This window comes from Equus asinus, chromosome 29, assembly GCF_041296235.1.
Source record: "Equus asinus isolate D_3611 breed Donkey chromosome 29, EquAss-T2T_v2, whole genome shotgun sequence".
Classification (NCBI taxonomy): domain Eukaryota; kingdom Metazoa; phylum Chordata; class Mammalia; order Perissodactyla; family Equidae; genus Equus; species Equus asinus.
Genome location: NC_091818.1, coordinates 22,739,806 through 22,765,525, shown reverse-complemented (window position 1 = coordinate 22,765,525; position 25,720 = coordinate 22,739,806). Strand labels below are relative to the sequence as shown.

General features: G+C 42.5%; 2 protein-coding genes across 8 annotated transcripts in view; one reads left to right on the top strand and one right to left on the bottom strand.

Annotated features, from left to right (window-relative positions):
* APBB1IP (amyloid beta precursor protein binding family B member 1 interacting protein) overlaps positions 1–16,480 on the top strand; it is a 102,275-nt gene extending 85,795 nt beyond the window's left edge. For 2 of the 4 annotated variants that reach the window (XM_070501336.1, XM_070501337.1), the window contains 5 exons: positions 4,796–4,894; positions 5,481–5,595; positions 12,420–12,523; positions 15,350–15,510; positions 15,780–16,480. In XM_070501336.1, coding sequence (XP_070357437.1) covers positions 4,796–4,894; positions 5,481–5,595; positions 12,420–12,523; positions 15,350–15,510; positions 15,780–15,873 — 573 coding nt within the window. In that variant the 3' untranslated portion in view covers positions 15,874–16,480. Of the gene's footprint in view, positions 1–4,795; positions 4,895–5,480; positions 5,596–12,419; positions 12,524–15,349 lie in introns of all 4 variants that reach the window. The other 2 variants (XM_070501334.1, XM_044761903.2) reach the window with 1 other exon arrangement.
* The window catches only part of LOC106848393 (protein adenylyltransferase SelO-like), a 65,601-nt gene continuing 40,185 nt past the window's right edge, over positions 305–25,720 (bottom strand). For 3 of the 4 annotated variants that reach the window (XR_011499329.1, XM_070501339.1, XM_070501340.1), the window contains one exon: positions 10,720–11,209. Coding sequence is in view for 2 of the 4 variants with exons in the window: in XM_070501339.1 (XP_070357440.1) it covers positions 11,195–11,209 (15 nt within the window). In the remaining 2 variants the exon portion in view is untranslated. Of the gene's footprint in view, positions 625–726; positions 948–10,719; positions 11,210–25,720 lie in introns of those variants that run through there. The other variant, XR_011499330.1, reaches the window with a different exon arrangement.

Sequence of the window (25,720 nt, the reverse complement as noted above, 5' to 3'; positions counted from 1 at the left end):
CCAAGGTTCTGTATTTGGTTCTCACCAGACTCCTCCTGCTCTGCCTGAGAGACCGTATTTGCAGCCACAGCTCCAGCTATCGTCTGCATGCTAATAATTCCCAATCTGCAGCGAATGGTCTCACCTTCTCTCCTAGTGCCACACATGTGAGGTAACTACATATCCAAGGGGCGCTTCCACCATAACCTGTCAGACGGTGATTTTAACTCTTTCTCCGCTGTCACAAACTCCTTTCTCTCTCAAGATGAATGGTACCATCACTCAGTTTCCTGCAGCTGCCATAACAAAGTACCATAAGCCGGGTGGTTTAAAACAAGAGAAATTTATTCTCTCACAGTTCAGGAAGCCGGAAGTCCAAAATCCAAGTGTCAGCAGGGTTGGTTCCTTCTGTAGAGCTCTAAGGGAAAATCTGTTCCAGGGCTCTCTCCTAGCTTCTGGCAATTTCCAGCAATCCTTGGCATTCCTTGGATCGCGGCTGCATCTTGCCAGTCTCTGCCTCCATCATCACATGGCCATCTTTGCTCTGTGTGTCTGTGCTGCTTCTCCTCTTCTTACAAGGACACCAGTCATACAGGATTAGGGCTCACCCTCAGCCAGTATGATCTCATCTTACTTTGATTACATCTACAAAGATCCCATTTCCAAATAAGGTCACATTTACAGGGACCCAGGGTTTGAACTTCGACATATCTTTCGAGGGGACACAATTAAACATATAATACTCACCTACTTTTTCGAGCTAGAAATAGAGAAATCATCCCTGATTTCCCTCCTCTGCTCTTTTCTCATCTAATCCATCATCAAGTTCTTCTGAATTTCCAGTAGAGACGCCTCTCGTCCGGCCACTCTTCGTGTGTTCTTCCTCCTCACTCAGGTCCACCCTCCACGCAGCTGCCAAGAGCAGCCTGTGTTACTCGGCTGTTTTAAAATGGCTGATGCCCCATTGCCTAGAGGACAAGTCCAGATGTGAGTTTGACACAAGGCCCTTAACTCAGGCTCCTCTCCAGCTTATTTTCTGCCTTTTCTTTCCACGGCTCCCAGCCTTAGCCACACAGAACTAGACATTCCTCGAATGTATTACAACATTCTACCACTTCTTCCCAAGACCCTTTCTCAGGCTGTCTTCAAACTTTTACCATGAAATTTGCCATGTCGTAGAGTAATCACATATTTGTCTACACGTGTCTCCCCCAGGAACACCCCCAGCCACCAATTCCTGATTATGGTGTGAGCCTCTCTCACTCATCTTTATTTACCTGGGGATTGGTATATTTCTTAGCAGTCACAGGTATCTGTTGAATCAAGTGGACCTTGGTTCTAGTCGTGGTTCTACCACTGCCTTTGGCCTTGGACAAATGGCTTCACTTCCCTGGTGCTCAGCTTCCTCATTTGTAAGTGTAGGGCATCTGTAAGATCTGTTTGCACAGCAATGTTCTGCAATTGCCCTGACCTTTGTGTGCTGGGCTGCATGTCCTAAGAGAGCTTCTCTCTTTTTATGGTCAGGAACAATCAAACCAATTGCAGAAGAGTCTGGCCATGCCACTGAACCAGCATTTTTCCTGAAACTCCTTTGCAAATAATTTTTCAGCAAAAGGCTCAGCTAGGGCGTAAGCCTCTTGGCGAGGTCCCAAGACATGACAGGAGAACAAGCACAGTGACTTGCTCTATGATGTCCTGGGAGCTTAGAGGATTTCTGCATTAACAAGAGAGACAGAAGGGAGCCTTCTGCCCACCAGGTAGCTCATGTTAGAATCATAAAATCTGAGGATTGCAAGAGACCTTCAAGGTCATCTGATGCTTAACTCTCCCATATGCGTTCATAGTACACATGTGGTTTAAGGAAATCGATAAGATTCGCTCCACTAATGTTGAAGAGAATGAACCAAGGTCTGTAGATGTTTCTCATCATCATAGGAGGAGCCACTGTTAGGACTCAAGTCTTGCCTCTGTTTTATGCTCAAAGCCACTATGTGTAAGGGAACAACTAAATTTTACCCTATTTGAATAAATAACTTATTTAAGAAATTGTTCATTAAGCTGTTTAAGTGGACACCTCTGACAGACCGTTGCTTTGTGCATTTCATTGCAATCACAGTGCGATTTATAGTCTGTTCCTGGGAACCTGGCTCTCACATGACATGCACCAAAAAGGAAACAAACAAGAAATTTTAATATACCAAGCCCAAGGCAACAATGTCAACTTTTTAAATGTCTCAGAAAAAAAATAATAACAACTGCTTGCTAAGAACAATTATAAACATTAAATTGCTGGAGAGACCCATGTTTGCGCCTTACATGACAGTCAGACCGGGAATGCTGTTGTCAGTTAGGGAGCTGTGTTTCTGGTGCTGAAAGACAAGGACTTTGTTTTGGCTTCGGGAATTTTATTGTTGAAGAGAATGCTGCAGGCATGTGTGGAATGTCACATTCCACCCAGGGAAGAAATCCTCAGTTTAGGATACTTTTCATCAATATGAGCTTCCAGTTAATTAACGTAACAAATCTTTTTTTTGCTGTTGGGCCACATTATCTGAGTTGATAGAGATTTTCGATTTGTAAGGGCCTCCAAAGAGGATGATCATTGGGATAACATTTGCAAAAATAAAATCTAACATTCAGAATTAATGAGGAAGCATTGAACCCCAGTAACAAGGCAATGTGCGGCAGCCATTCAGAAGTGTTTGCTACCATCTGCTGGCCAGAATGGAAAACTACAGGCAACATTGGGGAGCCCACCGTGGAGGTGTCACCCTGGGAGGCGAGGGAACATGTGGTACCTAAGTAAATAGGAACTGACTGGTCTTCAAGCGACAATGATGCAAATCCTGGGGGCCGAAGGACCTAAATAAAGGGAATGGTCTATTTAAAGGTAAAAGTATGAAGGTAGACTTTCCTCAGTTGATTCAAATGGCCAAAACGAGGAATTCTTTATAATTTCTTAATTTTTCTGTGGTTATCTTTGAAGTCTGAAACTTTGGCTTAAAAGCTTAATATAAATACAGAAATTCTAGGTGATGGAACAAGAGATTCCAAGGTTCTAGAGGAACATGGGGTAAGATATATAGTAACCTCTCTGGGCCTCAGTTGTCTCATTTGTAAAACCAAAAATTACTAACCTCTCATCAAGCTCTTAGTCTGTCTGGGTCTTCTTATCCTCCCTGGGCAAAAACAGCAATACCACTGGCTTCTGCTGGCTGGGTCATTAGAAAGACCAGCAGGGGGTCAGCCCCGTGGTATAGCAGTTAAGTTTGTGCGCTCCACTTCAGGGGCCCCGGGGTTTGCCATTTTGGATCCCAGGCGTGGACCTACACACCACTCATCAAGCCATGCTGTGGCAGGCGTCCCACATATAAAGTAGAGGAAGATGGGCACAGATGTTAACTCAGGGCCAGTCTTCCTCAGCAAAAAGAGGAGGATTGGCAGCAGATGTTAGCTCAGGTCTAATCTTCCTCAAAAAAAAAAAAAGAAAGAAAGACCAGCAGGGTGACTAGGCCAGATGCTGCTTCTCAGATTCGAACTGAAGTTCAAAGGCACAATGCCTTTGGCTTAGATCAACTTTGAAAATAGCCATTTCCTTGAAGGTCAGTGATTAGGCTGAAAGCAAAAGCAAAGTGGAGAGGTCTGTGCAATCCCATAAGAGAGGAACTGGACAGCTTGATCCTCTCCTGCCCACTGAGGATGGCTTCCAGCTCTCTTGGCATTCCACGTCACTGTCAGCACCACCATGATCTATGCTTATCCTAGCAGGATTAACAAACTCCTCTGAGAACTGGAGGAAGAAGAGAGAGGTGGTCACACACATACACACGATGGTTATGGTTGGTAATTATTTTTCTATATAGTAAAGCTTATTAAAAATTACAATGACCCATGAAAATTCACATGGCACACATCTTAGAACCTAGATTTGGTTGCCTGCCCCTCATCTTATGGCCCCAAGACTTCTGGCTGAACAGGAAATCTTATGATTTTTGTTTCCTTCAACAATTACTTTCACCTCTGGCCTGGAATACCGACCATGCGCTGGGCCATGACCTAAGCCCTGGGACTCTTCAGCAGTGAGTAACATAGTTCCCACCCTCACGGAGCACACAGTCTATCAGAGACAGAGACATAAAGCAGAAATTACAAGGGCAATGAGGATTGAGACAGAGGAGCGCAGGGTGTTCTGTGTGACCAGGGACCTGTGTCTCTTTCTCCTTTGTGCCTGCCCATATCACTGTTCCCTTTGACTATGAGCTCCTCGAAATCCTGGATGACTCCTAGTGCAGTGCTCCAACTCATTGCCACCTGAGAATAGACAAACCTTCCATCCAGAGGCCAAAATGGCCCATTTGGGTAGGAGATGACAGTTAAGAAAAGGTGAAACCCTGCATTCCTGATAACAGAAATAACCCTGGGACTGACTGGGAGTCGCAAAAGCATTAATCCCATGACATAAGAATTAGATCAGGTAAGTTCCCTTATCTGATAAATGAACCGATTCAGATTTCTCGTGAGAGTAGAGACATGACAGGTGTGACGGTTTTCAGAGTTAAAAGAGCAGAAATGAACATTATTATTGATAATATAGTAAAAAGCTCTCATGATCAATCATGTCACAGATGCCTTAAATCTTTTCAAAATTGAGCCCATTTTAAAAAGTACCCATCTTCCTAATCCTAAAATTGCTACTGGTAATTTTTGCCACCATCTCAGGAAATCTCATGCATTGTTAGAGTTTTAAAAATTTTTTGACAGGTGCTAATAATTGAAGAGATTCTAAATGGTCTTTTTGAAATGACTTGTTTCCTAGCATCCCCAAATTCAGAAGGAGTCCCAGTATATCAAATATCTTTGCTGTGACGACGCAAGAACTCTAAATCAGTGGGTTACCGGAATAAGGATTGCCAAGGTGAGAGAGCATATGGGCTCACCCTATCATGAATTTGCTAACCAACTTCCTGACCTGTGTCCATTCTGTGTGCTGCTGTGAAACAGTTGATCCATTCTTACTGGGTCAATGCCATTAATGGGTCAATGCCGCTGATATTATCTCGCTTATTTGCCCACTGGGTTTTTTAAATAGGTGAGTATGATACAAACATGGGCATCTCCAATGACCTAAGAATCAAGAGTTTACTTTCACACGAAACTTTTCGGAGATTTATCTGTAGAGAGCTTTGCAAATGTATTGTGTAATTAAGAAACATGAGATGTAATCTGTGGTAGAATTTCATAAAGAAGTGTAATCAGAATTTCATTGCTAAAGCTCCCCTCTAATGGGTAGGTAAGAGTATTAACTGACTAATCGGGAAAATTATTTAATACATGCAAAAACTTTTGTGAATTTTTTATTGAAATACTAAAAACAATTCTCGGGGAAATAGTAAAAAGAGTAGTCATGAAGTATTTTCTTTTCTCAATACTTGTATTGCAATTGAGTGCAGAATTGGGCATAAATGCATTACTTTCTTGCTTCTCTTGTGTTCCCTCCCTAGTATGGAAAGACCCTCTATGATAACTATCAGCGGGCCATGGCAAGGGCTGGGCTCGCCTCCCGGTGGACAAACGTGGGCACTGGCAACGCAGCTACACCGGCCCCGCCTTCCACAGGTACTGTGCAGAGCAGATATTCTGACCCCCATTCAAAGCTCAGAGCTTGTGTTCAGACGTATCCAACACATTTTATAGAAACAGAACTTTGTCGACAGTATACAGAATACATTTCTTTTCTGATGGTCAGGTTCAACATCTCCCCCCACACACCTGTATCTATTTCCTTATTAGTGACTTTTAGCAAAGCTTTAACCACTTTTTTCATGATATGCTTGTGGATATGATGGTGATCACCAGTTTAGGCTTAGCTAGTAGGGAGCTGTGTCTCATCACAGTACAAATGTTGTATTTGTCCGAAACTCCCCTGGTACCCAGCAGACTGCCTACCCCAAGGATGAGATCATTTCCTGGTGTTTTGCTTCCATAATATCATGGCTAGAGCCTTGTACCCAATCCTGAGCATCACATTTTACAGGTAGTGTAACAGCTACTTGTTTGTATTTTTAAGACAGAGGACAGGACACTGAGGGATGGAGTAGATACTATGCACAGCTTTACCTATACTGTTATTTCTGGTTCTTACAATAGCCCAGCAAAGTACAGATCATTACTCCCACTCCACAATGGAGGAAACTGAAGCTGGGAGAAGCTAGTATCTAGTATCTTCTCAGTGGCTGAGCTGTAATTCAAGCACATTGTCTTTATGATAAATAATGGTCGAAACACCTGGAACCATTTACAGCAGAAGAGTCCTGGTCATTGTTTTCCAGTGTTAAAGGATGGTCATATCAAAGACCAGGATGTGTGTTCTTTGCTACTTTAAAGTGTAAAACCAGCTTGAAAGTGTGGAAATTGCAGTAAGGTAGATTTGACCCAACATTTAAAAATATTTTCCTTAGCTGTGTCCGGTCTGGCTGCTCTGTGAAAGGTGAGTTTCCTTGAAGTGTTTATGCCAGGTTGTTTTCTGCAGAGCATTTATCACAATTTGTAATTATTTTATGGATTTGTTAACTTGGTTATTGCCTGTTTCTCCACTACACTCTTAAGTCTCAAAAGGACAAAGTCCTTTCTGCTTGTTCCACATTGCATTCCCAGAATTTACAAGCCTGTTATATAATAAATATTTGTTGAGTTAATAAGTAAAGGGTTGCTGAAATTGATTGAAGGTTGGGTTTCAATGACTGTAGAAGGAATCCTAATTCTATCAGTCTTCAGCTTGAGAGGGAAACACCACTTGAAGCTCTTGGACCATCAAGTTTTGCCTTCCCAAGATGGGGAAGGCATCCTGAGACCATCTTGGGCATCTCTCCCAGGGGCATCGGCCTCCTTTCCAGTAAAGACTCCTGGACTCTTTCTGGAGCAGATACTGTAGCCTCAAGTCTCACTCAATGAGAGTGAGCCCATATGGCTCCAAGTTCTTTTTTGGGGGGCAACTCTAAGATCCCTTTCCTTTCCAAAGAATTTTTTTCTTCTGAGCATTTTTCTCTGAAATTGGGATCCCTTGCTTTAGCAAATAGTTGTTTCTCACCAAGCCTTGTAATTGTTCTAGTTATTTCTCACTAGCATCACCTTCCCTTTTATCAAGCTGACACATCAGCTATTTAATTATGAGCTGGACTGTTTTAGAACAATTGGGATACCTTGATTGGGATATCAGCCCTTTCCCAGACTTACACAATTGGTGTATTGCCCGGACAATCATACTTCACCTAGACAAGTTTCATAGCCTGGCTTGCCTGACTGAGGATCTGTCAGGAAGTGTTTGGCTTGTGGTCAGCAACCAGGAAGAGCCATATCCAATCAGGCTCTCAATGGACTCCTCCTTGGCATTCAGTTGTATTCATTCAGATCACAAACTGCCTCTGTGGTTCAGTAAAAAATATATCTGGTCTTTAGCCTCAGTTCCTGGCACAGCTGCAACAGCCCATGGAATTTCCTAAGTGATAGGAATGTCTTTGTTACGCTAATGAGGTAGCTCAGGGTGGGCCGCTGCAGAGCTTTAGGATGGGGACTGGTCACCAAAAAGACCAAGCCAGCAATTAGAGAGTTGGAACTTTCTACTGCCTGACCTCCGGGGGGCTGGAGAGTGGAGTTGGCCACGTGGCCAGGGGTTTATTCAATCATGCCTCATAATGAAACCCCAATAAATAGACACCGAGGCTTGGGGGAGCTTCCTGGTTGGTGTACAAATCAATGTACCAGGAGGCTGATGTGCTCTGACTCCACAGGGAAAGGGCATGGAAGCTCCAGGTTCAGGACCCTCCCAGAACTTGCCCTGTATGTATCCTTTATTATAAAACTGTAATCGTAAGTATAGCACTTTCCTGAGTTCTGTGAGTTGTTCTGGAGAATTATTGAACTTGAGTTGGGGCATGGGAACTCCTGAATTTGCAGAGGGCTGGTGAGAAGTGGCGGGGGTCTGGCACCTGAAGTCGAGGCAGTCTTGCGGAGGTTGAGCCCTTAAAACTGTGGAGTCTGATGCTAACTCTGGCAGGTCGGCATCAGAACGGAACTGCAGTCCACCCAGTTGGGGTGGAAACAGAGCACCCTCCTTCCAGGGCCTTCGCTCTACCATTTATGTATATATGTCAGAGGTCATTGGGGATTTGGGGATGCTATGAGATGCTATTATGATCGGGTACCCACAGATCCCATATCCAGCCACACGCATACCTCCTGTGAAGTTCCCAAGAAAAAGAGATATATATGCAAGGAACCATGGCACACAGAATTCTACATTTTGATTAGCTGGGCTAGTGTCCATAACTGCTAATTCAAGGTGCTCCGGAAGAACATGCTAGAGCATGTGGTTTAAACTTGAAGCCTGAAATAGACCTCTCTCTTGCCTAAGTCTCAGTCTTAACACTAGCCAGATGCAATTGTAACACCAGTGATTTGAATAAAAGGAGGAAGAAAAAGGGAGCAAGAGAGGAGGGAGGGAAGAAGGAAGAAACGAAGAGAAAAAAAGGACTGAGCCTGCCCTTTACCCACAGTGACTCTGCCCACTGTTAACCTAGTAAATGTAGAGAGTGAGGAAAGGAGAGAGTGGTAAAGAAAGGGATTGAGACAACCTTTTCTCCCAGAGGGCTCTACACACAACAGACACATTGATTCCACCACAGATCTGTGGCCACCAACCACACCTGGGCCCCTAATACTACCTATCAATCTTAATATGTTTCTCTAGACCGGAGGTTCTCAACCAAGGGTGACTTTGACCCCCAGGGAAGATTTGGCAATGTCTGAAGACGTTTTTGGTTGTCACACCTTGGGAGGTGCTCACATCATCTAATGGGTAGAGGCTAGGGAAGCGGCCTCTCCTACAGTGCACAGGGCAGCCCCGTACAACAAAGAATTTTCCATTCCAAAATGTCAATAATGTTGAGAAAACCTATTCCAGTCAACGTAATCTCCTAGTTTCTCTAATTTTTTCCAATGTTCTTCACTCTCCTCAGACTTTCAACCCCTAACCCCTTTACTCTCAGCAGAGAAAATGGACCAATCAAAGGGGAACTCCTTTAGCTTCCCACCACCAAACCCAACAACTTACCTGCATCTACACCCATCCTAGCCTGTGTCCATTATGTTACCGCCTATTAAGGGCCAACTCTTCCATGCATGCTCTGGTCCCCTATTCTGACACCAATGGGGGTACTGAGGTATAACTCTGATGCTGACCACCAGGGTTAGCTCAGACCCCACAGGTTATGGCACAGTCCCCAACAAGTCTGCCTTTTCTTCAGATGCCAGCCACACTTCAGGGGCCCCAGGCCATTCTTCTGACCTACTGGCTACTCCCTACATGGCAACTGACAGAAATCCAACTCGATCTAGTTTAAGTAACAAAAAGTGAGCGGGAGAGATTTATTAACTCACAAAACTAGGAAGTCTAGGGGTAGGCTGCTTTCACGCACAGTAGGATCCAGGGGTTAAGTGATGTTCTCAAGATACTGTTTCTTTCTTAGGCACTGTCCCAATGAGGTGGCAAGGATTGCCACTGACTCTCTAGGCTTACATTTTTCACACAGTCAGAAATCTTAGTATAAAGAGAATGCACCATTTCTGAAAAAGCAGAGGGCTTCATTTCATGGTCATTCCTAAACCGTCTTGCTGCGCCCAAGAGGATGCCATCCTCTTATTTGCCAGGTTGAGTGGTGGTATTGGCCCTTCGCAAACCATGTGGGTTAAGAATGGGGGGGAGTTGGTCCCCCCTTAGAATGCACTTGAGTCCTGTAAAATATGTGGGGCTCATATATGTTTAATAAACCTCCAACTCCTGATTTCTTTGAGGACTCCTAGTGAGACATCATTGTGGGAGAGGCTGTATTGCTGCTTGACAGCTGGGACTACTAATACAGAGAACCTATGACAACCTAGATCCCTAATCATTGGCACCTACACAATATATGGGTTTTGTGGGTGCCCATGGGTTATCTCAGGATGGGGCAGAGAACCCATGGAAAAGATTGGACCTCCTGGTAAATGGGAGGATGGCAGCTGGGAGCATTTGGGAGATTACTATAAAGGTGTTCTCACAGACTGGTAAACACCAGGACATCCCAGTTACATAAAATGTACACTATGTTGCTGAGAAATCAGCCTGTGTATGTGTTTGGGCAAAGGAAGCAAAAAGAAAATATCATTTGTACCCTTTAAAGAAATATCCCCAATAGTTTTCAATATTCAGCTTCAGTTTCTGTCTACCTTGTACAAAGGTGATTACATTATATATAAAGAAAGGATTCTGAATACGTACTAGAGGGAGGAGGAGAAAAAGAACAGACCAAAGGAAATGAGAAGATTGAGCACTTTGCAATCTAAGATGTTGAAATCTCCCGGGCACAGTATGGGACGGTGCCCAGGCCTTATGAAAAGTCGTAAATATAAACGCCTTAAGGCCTTAAGATGTTTACACCTGTTACCTCCCAACCTCCAGAGCAAAGATTTGGCTAATCAGAGAGACATTTAATAAGCCTTAGACACAGAGTGATCTCGTGTTTACGTGGCACATCACGTACGTTCTGACAGCACGGATGGGGCGTGTGGAGGACGTCAAGCGAGGCCCTCCTCTGAAGAAGGAGGTAGCTGTCCTTGCTGGATGAGGAACGTAGATTTTATAGTGAAAAATGTGACAATAGAGACAGCTGGTATAGCCTGTTCCAATCTTTTAACGGTATAGATGGATATGAATTATCTTTTTTATTCTGAAATATTTTCAAACTTACTGAAAAGTTGCGAGAATAGTACAGAGAACTCCCGTGTGCCCTTTACACAGATCATCAGTAGTGACTCTGTCACATGTGCCTTGTCATTCTCTGTCCCTACTCCCCCTTCTACGTGTGTATATTTTTCTGTGAAGCATTTGAGAGTAGATTGACTATATCGTGCCCCTTACATCTTCAGTGTGTATTTCCTGAAAACAAAGCTATTCTTTCTATTCTCTTACTAAGCATAACACGGTTATCAAATTCAGGAAATTTAATATTTAATACTAATAGAATATTGTTACCTAAACCACAGTCCATATCCCAGTTTTGCCAGTTGTCTCAGCAATGCCTTTTCTAGCGATGTTTTTTCCTGGCGCGGGTTCCATCCAGGATGCATACTGCATTTAGTCTTCATGGCTCTCTATTCCTCTTTCATCTGGACCGTGTCCTCAGCCTTTCTTTGTCTGTCGAGACATGAACAGTTTTTAAGAATAAGGGCCATTTATTTTATAGAATGTCCCTCAATTTGGATGTGTCTGATGTTTCCTCATAATTCATTTCAGGTTATGCATTTTGGCAGGAATACTACGTGAGAGCTGTTGTGTCCTCCTCAGGGTGTCACCATCAGAGGCATTCAGTGTCCGTTTCCCCCTCAATGGAAACATTAATTTTGACCACTTGGTTAAGGTGTTGTCCAGTTTGTCTCCTGTACAGATTTTTGATCTTGTACTTAATAATTTGTAGAGAGCTACTCTGAGACTCTGTAAATATTCTATTCCTCATCAAACTTTACCGTCTTCCCAATCTCTTGAAGTCTTTAACGGCCTTCTTTGAGCTTTATGTAGATTAATGGGGTTCTCAAAATATTAGGAAAATATTTGAAGAAGCAAGTAACAGTCATTTCATAAATATTTGACATATTAGCTGGGACTGAGCATAGCCAAACCAATCTCGGAGTCCACTGGGGGAGGAGAAGAGCTCATGTCATAGGCTGGGTGACAGTTCAGTTGCTGGAGAAATGGCATCCATGTGTGGAGCTGACCATCCTCTCCAGAATGTTCTCTGAGGAGCCAGAGAGATAATATACAGCTTCTTCTATCTGATTCTCTTAAAACTGTGAAACCTTAGTTAGTCATACTTTTGTTGGAAAGGGAAAAAAAGAAAAAAGTGCATATCAGGACTTTCTGGGAAAAAATCTAATTCTAGGGTATATCGGGGGTCTGCACATTTTGCTCAATGCCCTCTGCCATTTTTGTGCCTGGAATACTTTCTGTGGAGGATAATGTTCAAAAATCGTTCCTGTACTCAGCATGGTATGAAACCCCATACATACATTTCAGAAAAATCTTCAACAAGAGAAATTTTTTTTAGGAAGAAGTTTTCAAGGTGTAGTCACCCATTACCAAAAAGTTTTTCAAAGCAGAACATACTCCTCTCTAGGCCCCCCCGTCAAAGCAGATTTTGTAGCCTGTATAAGGCATTCCCTTTCCAGAAGGTTTTGCTGAATCTCATGAAGTATTTGCCATAGAAGCTCAGATTTTCCGTAAGGCCTGTGTAGCTGGGAATCCTCCTCTTTTGCTTTGAAGATATAAACTGCTCTATAGTTTCAGATTAACTTTCAAGAACGTTAAACATGCCTTGCCCACTCTTCTTGTCTCTCTTCCTCCCTCTCAGGACTGAAAACAGGCACCGCCCAGGCCAATGGTCAGATTCCCCAGGCTGCACATTCTGTGAGCACTGTTCTCAACGAAGCAGACAGACAAGTTGACACGCCTAAGGTAAGAACAGAGAGCAGCTGACACCGCTCTGTCAGACTGTCACCTGTGAGCCCACGTTCTAAACCATTGGAACACTGCTAATCACTGCTCTTTTAAAAGAAGAAAATACAGTTCCAACAACTAAGAAGGCACTGTAATTTCATTTAGATAATTGTTTTATTTTTTTTTTTCTGTCTTAAGGTGACATAGGCTAGAGTGGAAAGTTAGAATCAACTATGACCACACTGCTTCAGGAAAATGTAGGAATTTTTTTTTAATGCTGTGGATTGGTAAATAGTTTTAACCTAGCTACATTTATTTCGACGGAGTGATTTTCTTGGTTGAGTCAAGTGGTTTCAGCACTCTCTGAAAGTGGCACCTGAGTTTTAAGCCCTTGGGATTTTTACTTATTTTTTCTGAACAAGAGCAATCAGTTAGTAGGAAGCCCTATGTTAAATGCTAACTGGGCCCCAAACCAGATTGGAAGATACTAAAAGGGTTCCATTATAACATGTGCATCTTATATTATTCTGTTATTGTTCTACACACATCCTCAGGGAAAGGGGAAGGAAAACACATTTTTAAAATAATAACCAAGGGGCTGGCTCAGTGCTGTAGTGGTTAAGTTTGCGTGCTCTGCCTCAGTTGCCCAGGGTTCATAGGTTCAGATCCCGGGCATGGACCTACACACCACTCATCAAGCCATGCTGTGGAGGCATCGTACTTATAAAATAGAGGAAGACTGGCACAGATGTTAGCTCAGCAACAATCTTCCTCAAGCAAAAAGAGAAAGATTGGCAACAGATGTTAGCTCAGGGCCAGTCTTCCTCAACAAGGAAAAGAAAAATCAAACTGGTATAATATTCCTCATAACTTTTTTCTCACTAGAGGAGATTAATGAAGAGTCATTTAAATATATCTAAATATTGCAGCTAAAAAGGATCATTTAGTTGGTGGTCCAATAGGTAACATCTAAATGACCATACAAGTTCCATTTAATATTTCCCATGTGTGATTCAAAGCAACTTTAAATAACTATACCTTCAGTAATTTTTTTACTTCATTCATGCCTTCATTTTGTCCATCAGCCAGTGGTGGAAACAATTTAGTCTTGTATTTATTGGACTTCTTATAATCTTTGACAACCATTGCAGACCTTTAAAAGTTGTTTCTCTAATATTTTCGTTTTCTTCTCAAGTCTGATGATCTCCTCACACAGTATACTTTCAGCTATTATAATTTCCATGATTTCTATAATGCCAACTGAAAAGAAACCTTTTAAAATGCTAAAAGCAATAAAAGGATCCCAGAATAGAAATCACTTAACTGTGTGTGAACACCAATTCCCAAACTGCCTGTTCAGAAATTAAAAAAAAAAAAATACATCACCAGTTAATTAGCTTATCATGCCAAGCAAATAAACTAAATAGAATAGAAACTCAATCATAAGGCACCTTGTTAGGAAAAAAAACTTCTAAATTTAATCTTTAGTGGTGAGAGGTTATTAAGCAAAGAAAGAAAGAAAATGAAAGCCTGATAAAATGTAAATTGCAATGATAATTATCACTAAAACAGAGGGATTCAATCCAGCTGCCTGAAACTCCTGGGGAAGTTGCATTATAGAGATATAATTTATTATTATCTGTTCCACTGTTGGCAGAAGAACTGTGCTTCTGTCAACCTTTGACCAAGTTTAGCGTTCTGGTTTCTACCAAGAACACAGGCATCAGATTTTATTCCTCAGAACCCACTCACACATTTATCTCATTTGATCTCATCATAACCTTGAGACATAAATAATAATAGGGCTTATGATGTCTGTATAATACCTGATTAGCCAGCCAACTTTCACACAGTTAAGCAAAGGTAAATCTAAGGCTATAGACCAGGTGTGCAGATTCCTGGTCCACCCCCTGCCTCCCTAAAAGCCTGTGAAGCCAAAGGGAATGAAGCATATAATTACGCCTTCCTGGAGCCCACAGTCTTGGGAAAAGGCACCTTTGTTCTCAGCCTGCAAGCAAGGAAGCACTGACACCAGAGAAGGCAGAGGATTCTTTGCCAGGAGAGAGATCCTTTGTCCTCAGGTTTGCACAAAGGTTAGCTGTAGCCTAGAGAAAACCATTTCCAGTTTCTTTTTCCTCTCCATCTTCTTTGTGTTAAAGTAGGACATTTCAGCCAGGAGATTTGGGGAAGGTCTGGGGATCACCCCTGTGCCACTGAGAGTATGGTACAGGAGCATAACAATTTTACTGGCCACCTGCTCCTGACAACTGAGCTTCCCAACCAGCTCAACAAAAATGTTAGGGCTGCATGTGCCCTGGACCCTGTGGCTTGTCCTGAGAACCAAGGCCTGAGTGGGACCGCCAGGAGAGCCATTTTGCTTCCATTTTGAGTTGCCTTAGGCTGACTGTAGGGTAGGTGAAGACTGAGGTAAGCCCACAACTAGCTAAGCTCTATACCACTAAAGCTCTTTCAACGACAGCAGTAACGCCTGTGTAAGGCGGTTCCGAGGAGGTAGACGTGTAATCTAAACATCCCAAACACCTCGTTGAATAGGGCAAAGTCTTCCATGTACAGAAGACGTCGGAGATTAGCACCAGGTAATACCGTTAAATAATAATGTCATTATTGGCAATAATGTTAAAGGCCACGTGGAGTCGTTCTATCCCAGAGCGAAGATGACCTAGCTCATGAACACCTGCAGTCTCAGGGACTGAGGGATTGGGGCTCCCCCCACCCCCGGGGGCAGGCGCTGCCTAAAGCAGTGAGATCTTATGCATCAGTGGAAGTGTCAACCCCCAAGGTGGCTGTGTTGTCAAGAATAATGCTGTTGTTGCTTTCTTGAAGGACAAGAAGCCAGCCCTTAGTAACCACGACCCAGGAACGCCCAGGGCCCAGCACCTCCCGAAGTCCAGCCTGCCCCCGCCGCCTCCGGTGCGACGGTCCTCAGACACCAGCAGCAGCCCGGTGATGCCCGCCAAGGGCGCGGCCGGCGGCCTCCCGCCCCTGCTCGACGACTCCCTGCCGCCGCCCCCGCCGCCGCCGCCCCTGGAGGACGACGAGCTCCCCCCGCCGCCCCCCGATTTTGACGACGCGCCCCCGAACTTCGTGCCTCCCCCGCCGCCGTGGGATGCGGGGGCTTCCTTGCCGCCGCCGCCGCCGCCCCCGCCCGCCCTCGCCCTCGCCCCCGAAGCCACGAAGCCGTCCCCCGTTGTCGCCAAAAGGCCTCCGGTTCCCCCAAAGAGGCAGGAGAACCCAGCGCCGGCCAGCGGGGGAGGGGGCGGCGAGCAGGATTTCATGTCGGATCTGATGAAAGCTCTGCAGAAAAAGAGGGGCAACGTGGCCTAGGGAACGGGCGCGCGCCCCTCTAACCTCAAGTGCGTCTCCGCGGCTCTATTTTCGTGGCGTCTTGTTCATTCTCGGTAAAATATTGAAGTGTTCAGACTAGAAATGATGCAAAACGGCTCACTGTTGCTGCAGTACATTCATAGCCATTAACCTAGCGCCGAATTTAGAATATTTGCCTAAACGGACATATCTTTCCTATGTATTTCCTCTTAATGGAATTTATCTTTCCTCCCAAGTTAACTAAAATGATGTATGTTCATTTTATGATGTTCAGAAGCATCAAATTAATAAAAGTCAAAAAAATTTCCTGAAGACGGTATTTTTAGAAATAGCGGTGTATGTAGTGTGATGTCAACACTATTTCATAATATACTTGACGTTTTAAAAATAGGTTTCAAAATCCAACGACGTCTAAAGTCTTGTTGATCTTGACATAGTTTCCATTTCCACCTCCACGACCTTCACAATTTTCAGAAAAATCAAGAGAGGAAAAAGAAAAAAACAGGAGAGGCAGAGGGAATTCAGTTTTTTTGAAAATGGTCGCTCCATTGGTTGAGGTCCTGGACACAACGCTGCTCTGTTTTTGCTTTTCTAAAGGTTGAATAACATAGTAATTGGGGGGGGAAGTTATTTAGATAGTTTTTGGAGTCTCTGCTATTTTACTGCTCTAAGTATGCTATAAATAAAAAGTCAGAGATAGGAAAAGGCAATTGTACATATTCTTCAACCTGCAATGTTTTCCCTCAGATAAATTTAATGCTCAATTTTAATAATCAATTTACCTTAATTTCCTGTTACCCTTCTCTCTTCTCTTTCTAGTTGGCTTCTGAGAGTCCTTTTAGATTTTCTTAGTTTTATTTCCATAGTTTTTTCTTCTTTTTAATTGTAAAACACTTCAAAATCTTCTTAAAGTGGGTAGAAAATAAATAACTAATGCATTATTTTCTGCTTAAAGAAGATGATTAATCTGATATTTTAATATTTGGAAAAAAGTAAGCCCTAAATTGACATTTAAAACAAAAAAGTCGATTCAGATTTTAAAACCAAAATATTTAGTAACTAAAACTGGTAAGGTGCTCTAAATTTTTCCTAAGCGTGTGCCTAAAATAGGATAGAAGGTAAATGATTTATATTCAATCTCTCATGCATAGGAACTCTTTCCCATTTGTTTGTGTTTTATGATGTTCTTTGATGTCGGATGCAGTAAAAACATAGCTTTTCTGAGACCTGACCGAAGCCTGGTCGTTATGCGGAACTCTGGGACAACACAGGAAAGGTGTTAATGGCATAATTTTGTTAGAGACTGATTTGGACATTTAGGGCTGAGGAGGAGAGGTAAAACAAAGGGGCCACACGAGGTTGTCCAGGTTGCTCTAACCTGACCTCTGATAGTGAACCAATCATATAGGGTTCAGGACAAAAGATCCCTCACAAGGATTATCTGGATCTTACTTACCTTGATCAAAATTACCACTTGATTTGCAGATCAGGAAATGCATTAAGTACTTGAGAAGAATAATTTAGAACCCAGTACCACTATAATCCAAATAGTGGTATAGCCAACCCTTGGCTGAGTTTATTTCTGAGTATAAAACCTTAATGGCACTTCCTGGCCCTATGTAGAGAAGGAAGCTACCGAAGAAAATTAACTGATTTTGTGGTCAGAATACTGATACCATTTTAGTGTGGACCAAAGGGTTGAATGCACTTTGTTTCCATTCCTTGTTTGCCTATGTGATGGGTCCAATTTGATCTCTCTTGTACGAATATCCAAGAGGAAATCCAGTATTAAGGCCTCTTTGGTCAGGAATCTTACAAATCTGGGCTGCTTTTGCCTAATCTTGGGGGGAGAGTTTGCTTTCAACAGGCCCAGGCACCAGATCAGGAGCTCTGTGCAATTTTCACTCAAGTGGCACAGAATCTCCGTGTCTTGCAGAAAGGTCTTCACGCACACTGCCTATACATGAGCGACACTACTTACGTCAGCCCTGAAAAGGCTGCAGAATTTGTTCTCCTTTTATGAAAACTTTAGTCACAAATACAGATGTGGGGGAAGTACAGACCCTGGGGAGGAGTCAGGGAGAAGGAGTATGGGATTAAGATAGTAATCCTATATTGTAATTCATAAAGACGACAAAATTTCTTGCATAATGTTGCCATCAGGGCAAAGACCCAGGTAACAGAATAATTGCAATTAAAACCACAGGCTCTGATCAAGTTTACAGAAAACAGCATTTAACCTGCCACATGACGGAATCTGATAGAAGATTTTACAGCAGATCTCAAAAGGGGAAATGAACATTTAAGCTTCCACTATGTGTTTTACATATTTTATTTGATCATAGGAACAATGGCTGTTATGATACTGAAATTATCAAATTCAATGATAATCGAGCCTTTAACATTTGTTGAGACTTCTTTTATGGCTTGTTTCATGGTCGGTTTTTATAAACGACCCATGTATGCTTGTGTACAATGTACTATACTTGTTTAGAACAAGCTTGCTAAGCACGTTGCTCAAATCTTCCATAGTCTAATATCTAATATCTAGTCTGCTTGAGTCATCAGTTATTAAGAAGGATGTGTTAAAATCTCTTTCGAGGGGCCAGCCCAGTGGCATGGTGGTTAAGTATGGCCATTCCACTTCGGCAGCCCCGGTTTGCCGGTTCAGATCCCAGGCTCACACCTGTGCCACTCATCAGCCATGCCATGGTGGCGTCCCACAGATAAAATAGAGGAAGATTGGCACAGATGTTAGCTCAAGGAGAGTCTTCTTCAGCAAAACAAAAGAAAAAGAAAAAGAAAAAAAAATCTCCTTTGAGATCGGTCAATATCTTTTAATTTTTCTGGCAACTTGTGCTTTACATATTGTCACTTTATTAAGCATGAACAAATTTATTTATATATTTTCCTGGTGAGTTGAACCATATATCCCTGTGTAATGCTTTTTGCTTGTTTATATTCATACAGATACGCCATCTTTTTTCAGTTATTTGCCTAAAAAATCTTTCTGTTCACTTACTTTCAAACTTTCTGTGTCATTGCATTCTAGGTTTGCCACTCGTAGGTGGCACGTCAGTGGGTTTTGTTGTGTTTATAGTCCAGCATTTGCTCTCCTTCAAGTGGCAAATTTATTCCTTTTTATTATTATTATTGTGATTATATATTTGTAGGTGTTTTTAACATCTTATTTTGTACTTTCTATTCGTCTGCATTTTTCTGGTTTTTTCTTCCTTTCTGATCTTCTTTTCATGTGATCAAGGATTTTTCTCCTCCATCTTTTAATCTTCTTACTGGAAAGTTATACGCTCTGTTTCTATTTTACTAGCTACCTAGAACTGAAGACATCCATACTCAATAAAGTCTAAAGATAAACAGCTTTAACCTGGACAATACAAGGACTTTAGAATACTTTAATTTCAGTCACACACACACACACATTGACACTCACACAACTAATTGTTGTCCAGTCTTTGAGTTATATCTCAAGTGTTTTTTTCCCCCTAGAATGTCTTTCACACTCATTCTTGAAAAATGGTTTCACTAGATACAAAATTCTGGGTTGACAGTAAATACTCCTAGTTCTTGGAGAAGATTGGCCCCACTGTCTTCTAGCTTCCACTGTTGCTGTTGAGAAGTTGGCTGTCAAATTATCATTTCATTTTGGTCATCTTTTGTTTCTCCGCTGGATGATTTTAAGACCTTTCTTTGTTTTGGATGCTCTCACACGGTGGGTCTAACTGTGGGTTTCTTTTTATTTAGATGCTGGAGAATTTATTGAGGCTCCTAAATCTAGAAATATGCAATTTTGCTATTCTGAAAAATTTTCATATATTTTGTTTTCAAATATTGCCTCTCCTTTTTCATCTCTGGAGCTCTAACTGTATGTCAAGCCTTCTAACTATCCTTCATACCTCTCAATTTTGTATATTTTCCATTTCTTTATCTATTCTGGGTAAACTAATCAGACTTAATCCCCACCCACCAATTCTTTCTTCAGCACAATCTAATCTGTGTTTAAGCCCTGTGCATTGAGGGTTTTTCTTTATTTTAATAGCTTTTATTTTTTAAAGCAATTTTAGGTTCACAGCAAAATTGAGCAGAAAGCAGAGTTCCTGTTGCTCCACATTCTCACCAGCATTTGGTGTTATCAGTGTTCTGGATTTTGGCCTTTCTAATAGGTGTGTAGTGGTATTTCATTGTTGTCTTAATTTGCAATTCTCCAATGACACATGATGTTGAGCACATTTTCATATGCCTATTTTCCATCTGTATATCTTCTTTGGTATGGTGACTGTTCAGATCTTTTGCCCATTTTTTAATCAGGTTGTTCATTTTCTTATTGTTTAGTTTTAAGAATTCTTTATATATTTTGGATAACAGTCCTTTATCAGTATGTCTTTTGCAAATATTTTCTCCCCGTCTGTGGCTTGTCTTCTCATTCTCTTGACATTGTCTTTCACAGACCAGAAGTTTTTAATTTTAATGAAGTCTACCTTATCAATTTTCTTTCATGGATCGTGCCATTGGTTTTGTATCTAAAAAGTCACCGCTAAACCCAAGGTCTTCTAAATTTTCTCTTATGTCATCTTCTAGGAGTTGTATGGTTTTGCATTTTATGTTTCAGTCTGTGTCCATTTTGACTTAATTTTTGTGAAGGATATAAGGTCTGTGTCTAGACCTTTTTTTTTCTTTTTTTGCATGTGGATATCCAGGTGTTCCACTACCATTTGTTGAAGACTGTTTTTCTCCATTGTCTTGTCTTTGCTCCTTTGTCAAAGATTAGCTAACTGTATGTATATCAGCCTGTTTCTGGGCTCTTCATTCTGTTTCATTGATCTGTTTGTCTATTCTTTTGCCAATACCACACTGTCTTAATAACTACAGCTTTATAATAAATAAGTCTCATTGTTTCTTAGTTAGACTGCCTGGAAGCTTATCCATTTATTGATAAACTACTTCTTTTCACAGAACCAGCTTTTGGTTTTGTTGATTTTCTCTATTGATTTCCTGTTTTCAATTTCATTGATTTCTGCTCTAATTTTTATTATTTCTTTACTTCTGCTTACTTTGGATTTAATTTACTCTTCTTTTTCTAGTTTCCTAAGGTGGAAGATTAGATTATTGATTTTAGATCTTTCTTCTTTTCTACTATATGCACTCAATGCTATAAATTTCCCCTCTAAGCACTGCATCCTACAAATTTTGGTAAGTTGTATTTTCATTTTCATTGTTTCAAAATACTTTTTCATTTCTCTTGAGATTCCTTATTTGGCCTGTGTGTTATATAAAAGTGTGTTGTTTAATTTCCAAGTATTTGGACATTTTCCAAATATTGATTTCCAGTTTAATTACACTGTGATCTGCGAGCAGACAACATATGCCTTCTATTCTTTTAAATTGCTTGTGTTTTGTGGCCCAGAATATGGTCTGTCTTGTTCAATGTTCCATGTGAGCTTGAGGAGAATGTGTATTCTGTTGTTGTTGGGTAAAATAGCCAATAGATGTCAATTATATTTACTTTATAATTATATCCAATTATATTATGTCTTCTTGAAGAGTAAGCCTCTTTATCATTCTGTAATGCCCTTCTTTATCCCTGATAATTTTCCTCACTTGGTTGTTTGCTCTGTCTGAAATTAATATAGCTGCTCCAGCTTTCTTTTGCCTAGTGTTAGCATGGTATATTTTTCTCCATCCCTTTACTTTTAATCTGTATGTGTCCTTATATTTATATTTAAAGTGGGTTTCCTCTAGATAGCATATAGTTGGCTCTTGTTTTTTGATTCACTCTGATTAACTCTGTCTTTTAACTGGTATGTTTAGACCATTGATGTTTAAAGTGATTATTGATATAGGTGGATTAATATCTACTGTATTATACTGTTTTCTACTGGTTGCCCTTATTCTTTGTTTCTGTTTTTGTCTTTCACTCTTTTCCTGCTTTTTGTGGTTTTAATGAAAAAGATGCTTGGTCTGTATTATAAGTTATATGACACGAAAGAAGGCAAGCAGTGTTCAAGCTACTCTTGATAAGTTTTTTACAAAGAAATAAAACACTTTAATTCTCAATGTTTCTAATGTTTTCAATTGCAATGTACTAAATAAATACTAGTTTTACTATTTTTTTCATTTCCCTATCTATCTATAGCCAACAATAGAAGAGTTTTTAAGATTTTGACCAAAATTTTTGAAGATCACAAAACAATCATAATTTTCCCCACTGATTATTAATAGCATTTTGCATGGTTTTAGCTTGCACGGTCATTTTTACAGTCCCGCAGGACCATGCAAAGCAAGAAGTGCCTGTACTATGTCCCTGGATGGGAAGACTCAATATTGTAAAGATGTCAGTTCTTTCCAAGTCAGTCTATAAATTTAACATAAACCCAATCAAAATTCCAACAGGGTTTTTTGTGAAAGTTGACAATTAGAATTGAAAATTCATCTAAAATAAATAGCAAATAATACATTTTAAAAGTTTAATGACGGGGGGGGGGGGGACCAAGATGGCAGAGTGAGCTGTCTTCTTTGTCTCTCCCCGTCGAATCCACAACTAATTGGACATTAATTGGACATTCACCGATTAACAAAGGATATCCAGATAGCATCTCAAGATGCCTAAGTCTCGTGCTACTATACAATGGAAGGCAAATGGACTTCCCCCCAGGAGGAGGTGGAAATAGGTGAAAAGTCTCTGACCCCCGACCCCCGGACCGCCTAGTTCCTGCAGGAGGCTCTCTTCCAGTGGACGCCCCCATAGCATCGCCACACACCAAGGGTGGGAGCGTGCGCTCACCAGTGGAGCGACGGTGGAAACAGGTGACAACAGCCCTACCCAAGCCCCCCGCAATTACACCTAAGCCCAGGGGGAATCCCCAGGGTCCCGCACCCACCGGCAGGGAAGGCCTCCGCTCACCATTAGCAGGAAGGCCCCGCCCAGAATCCAGAAGAAAGGGAAGCTCCCAGCGGGCAGATTCCCCGGCACGGCACCAGACCGTAAGCTGCTGCTGGGCTCACAGTCTCTGGCGCACGGGTCAGTGCAGGGGGTGCCCAGACTTCCCATAGATGTGCTTGGGGACATGGTTGGAGGTCCAGCACCGGCTCTACGGCCCAGGGGGAGGCTCCGGGGTCCCATACCTCTCCAGCAGGGAAAGCCTCTGCTCGCCATTAGCAGGGAGGCCATGCCCAGAATCCAGGGCAAAGGGAAGCTCCCAGCGGGCGGATTCCCCGGCACGGCACCAGACCGAAAGCTGCTGCCAGGCTCCTGGTCTCCGGCGCATGGGTCGGTGCAGGGGGCACCCGGACTTCTCGTAGATATGCTTGGGGACACGGTTGAAGCTCCAGCACCTGGCTCTGTGGCCCAGGGGGAGGCTCTGGTGTTCCACACCTCCCTGGCAGGGAAAGCCTCTGCTCACCATTAGCAGGGAGGCCACGCCCAGAATCCAGGACAAAGGGAAGCTCCCGGCTGGCGGATTCCCCAGCACAGCACCAGACCGCAAGCTGCTGCTGGGCCCACGGTCTCCGGCGCATGGGTCGGTGCAGAGGGTGCCCAGACTTCCTGTAGACATGCTTGGAGACACGGTTGGAGGTCCAGCACCCGGCTCTGCGGCAGGGGGGGGAGGCTCCGGGATCCCACACCCCCCCTGTAGGGGAAGCCTCTGCTCGCCATTAGCAGGGAGCCCCCGCCCAGCATTTGGAACACCAGGAAGCTCCCCAGAGCAGAATTCCCCACAAGGCAGCAGCTTACAAGCCACCACCAGGCCCACAGACTCTGGCCGTGTCCCAGATGAGGGAAGGGGCTCCCAGAGATCCTGTGAGAGTGGAGTGGGGAGGAGTGGAGCTCCGGTGAAAGAGCTACATAGCCCAGGGGGGAACTCCAGGTTCCTATAGCAGCCTCAGTGAAAGCCTCTGCACAGCACTAGTGGAGAGGTCCTGACTGGCAATCGCAAGGCGGGAAGGCCCTGGGGCAAAAGTAGCACAGCTAGGTGAGCTAACAACAGACTGCAGAAGATACCCATAGCTCTGCTGGGACCTATAGTGGACAAGTGTGATCTTGTGGGCTCTGTTAGGGACAAAGCGGAGATTATAGGTGATCCTGCTACTGGCTGATGGGAAAGCCCACAATACCACTGCAGACCACAAGGAGGGAGCGCATCCAAGTGGGCTGCAATAGTAGGCACCAGCAGCCTGAGGCCCCCTTGCGATTGCCCCCACAACCGCTGAGGGTCCCCACAGGACCACTGTGACTACGAGGAGGGGTCCAGGTCCAGTCAGTAACAGCTGACAGGGTTCCTGGTTGGTGCAGTCTAAACAGCTACCCACCCCCCCACACACACCAGTCGCAACAAGTGGAAGCAGCGACTAAACTCTATCTCTATGCGAAGGCACAAATCCATGCCATCAAGCAGTATGAAAAAATATATTAAATCTCCAGAACAGAAGGAAAATGATAAGCACCCAGAAAACAATCCCAAAGACAATGAAATCTATAACCTAAATGACGATGATTTCAAAACTGCCATTATTAAAAAACTCAACGAGTTAAAAGAGAATTCAGATAGACAATTCAATGAGTTCAGGAGCTATGTCACAAAAGAGCTTGACACTATAAAGAAGAACCAATTAGAAATACTGGAGATGAAGAACACAATGGAGGAGATTAAGAAAAATCTGGACTCTCTGAACAGTAGGGTCGATAATATGGAGGACAGAATTAGCAATTTGGAGGATAGGAATATAGAAATGCTGCAGACAGAGGAGGAGAGAGAACCAAAACTAAAAAGAAATGAAGAAACTCTCCGAGAATTATCCGACTCAATTAGGAGATGCAACATAAGGATTATAGGTATACTAGAGGGAGAAGAGAAGGAGAAGGGGGCAGAAGGCCTGTTCAAAGAAATAATAGCTGAGAACTTTCCAAACTTGGGAAGAGAGATGGAACTTCATGTGACAGAAGCCAATAGATCTCCAAACTTTATTAACGCAAGAAGACCAACCCAAAGGCTTATAGTAGTGAAACTAGCAAAAGTCAATGACAAAGAGAAAATACAAAGGGCAGCCAGGCAGAAGAAAATAACTTACAAAGGAAACCCCATAAGGCTATCAGCAGATTTCTCAGGAGAGACCTTACAGGCTAGAAGAGATTGGAATGAAATATTCAAACTCTGAAGGACAAAAACTTGCAGCCAAGAATACTCTACCCAGCAAAAATATCCTTCAAATACGATGGAGAAATAAAAACTTTCCCAGATAAACAAAAGTTAAGGGAGTTCATCGCCACAAAACCTCCTCTTCAAGAAATGCTCAGGAAGAACCTCATTCCTGAAAAATCAAAAAAAGGAAAGGGGCTACAAAATCCAGAACAAAGGAGAGAAGCAGAAGGACAATAACACAAAGTAACAGCTCTCCATCAGGACAAAATGCAAAAGAACCGGAAAACAAGTGATAAAATGGCAACAGTAGGCCCCCACTCTTCAATAATCACTCTAAACGTGCATGGATTGAACTCTCCAATCAAAAGGCACAGAGTGGCAGGATGGATCAAAGAACAAGATCCAACTATATGCTGCCTCCAGGAAACACACCTCAGCCCCAAAACAAACACAGACTCAAAGTGAAGGGATGGAAGACAATACTCCAAGCTAATAATGAACAAAAGAAAGCAGGTGTTGCCATACTTATATCAGACAAAGTAGACTTCAAAGCAAAACAGATAAAGAAAGACAAAGAAGGGCAGTATATAATGATAAAAGGGATGCTCCACCAAGATGACATAACACTTAGAAATATATACACACCTAACACAGGAGCACCAAAATTCGTAAAGAAACTATTAACAAAACTAAAAGGAGACATCAACAGCAATAC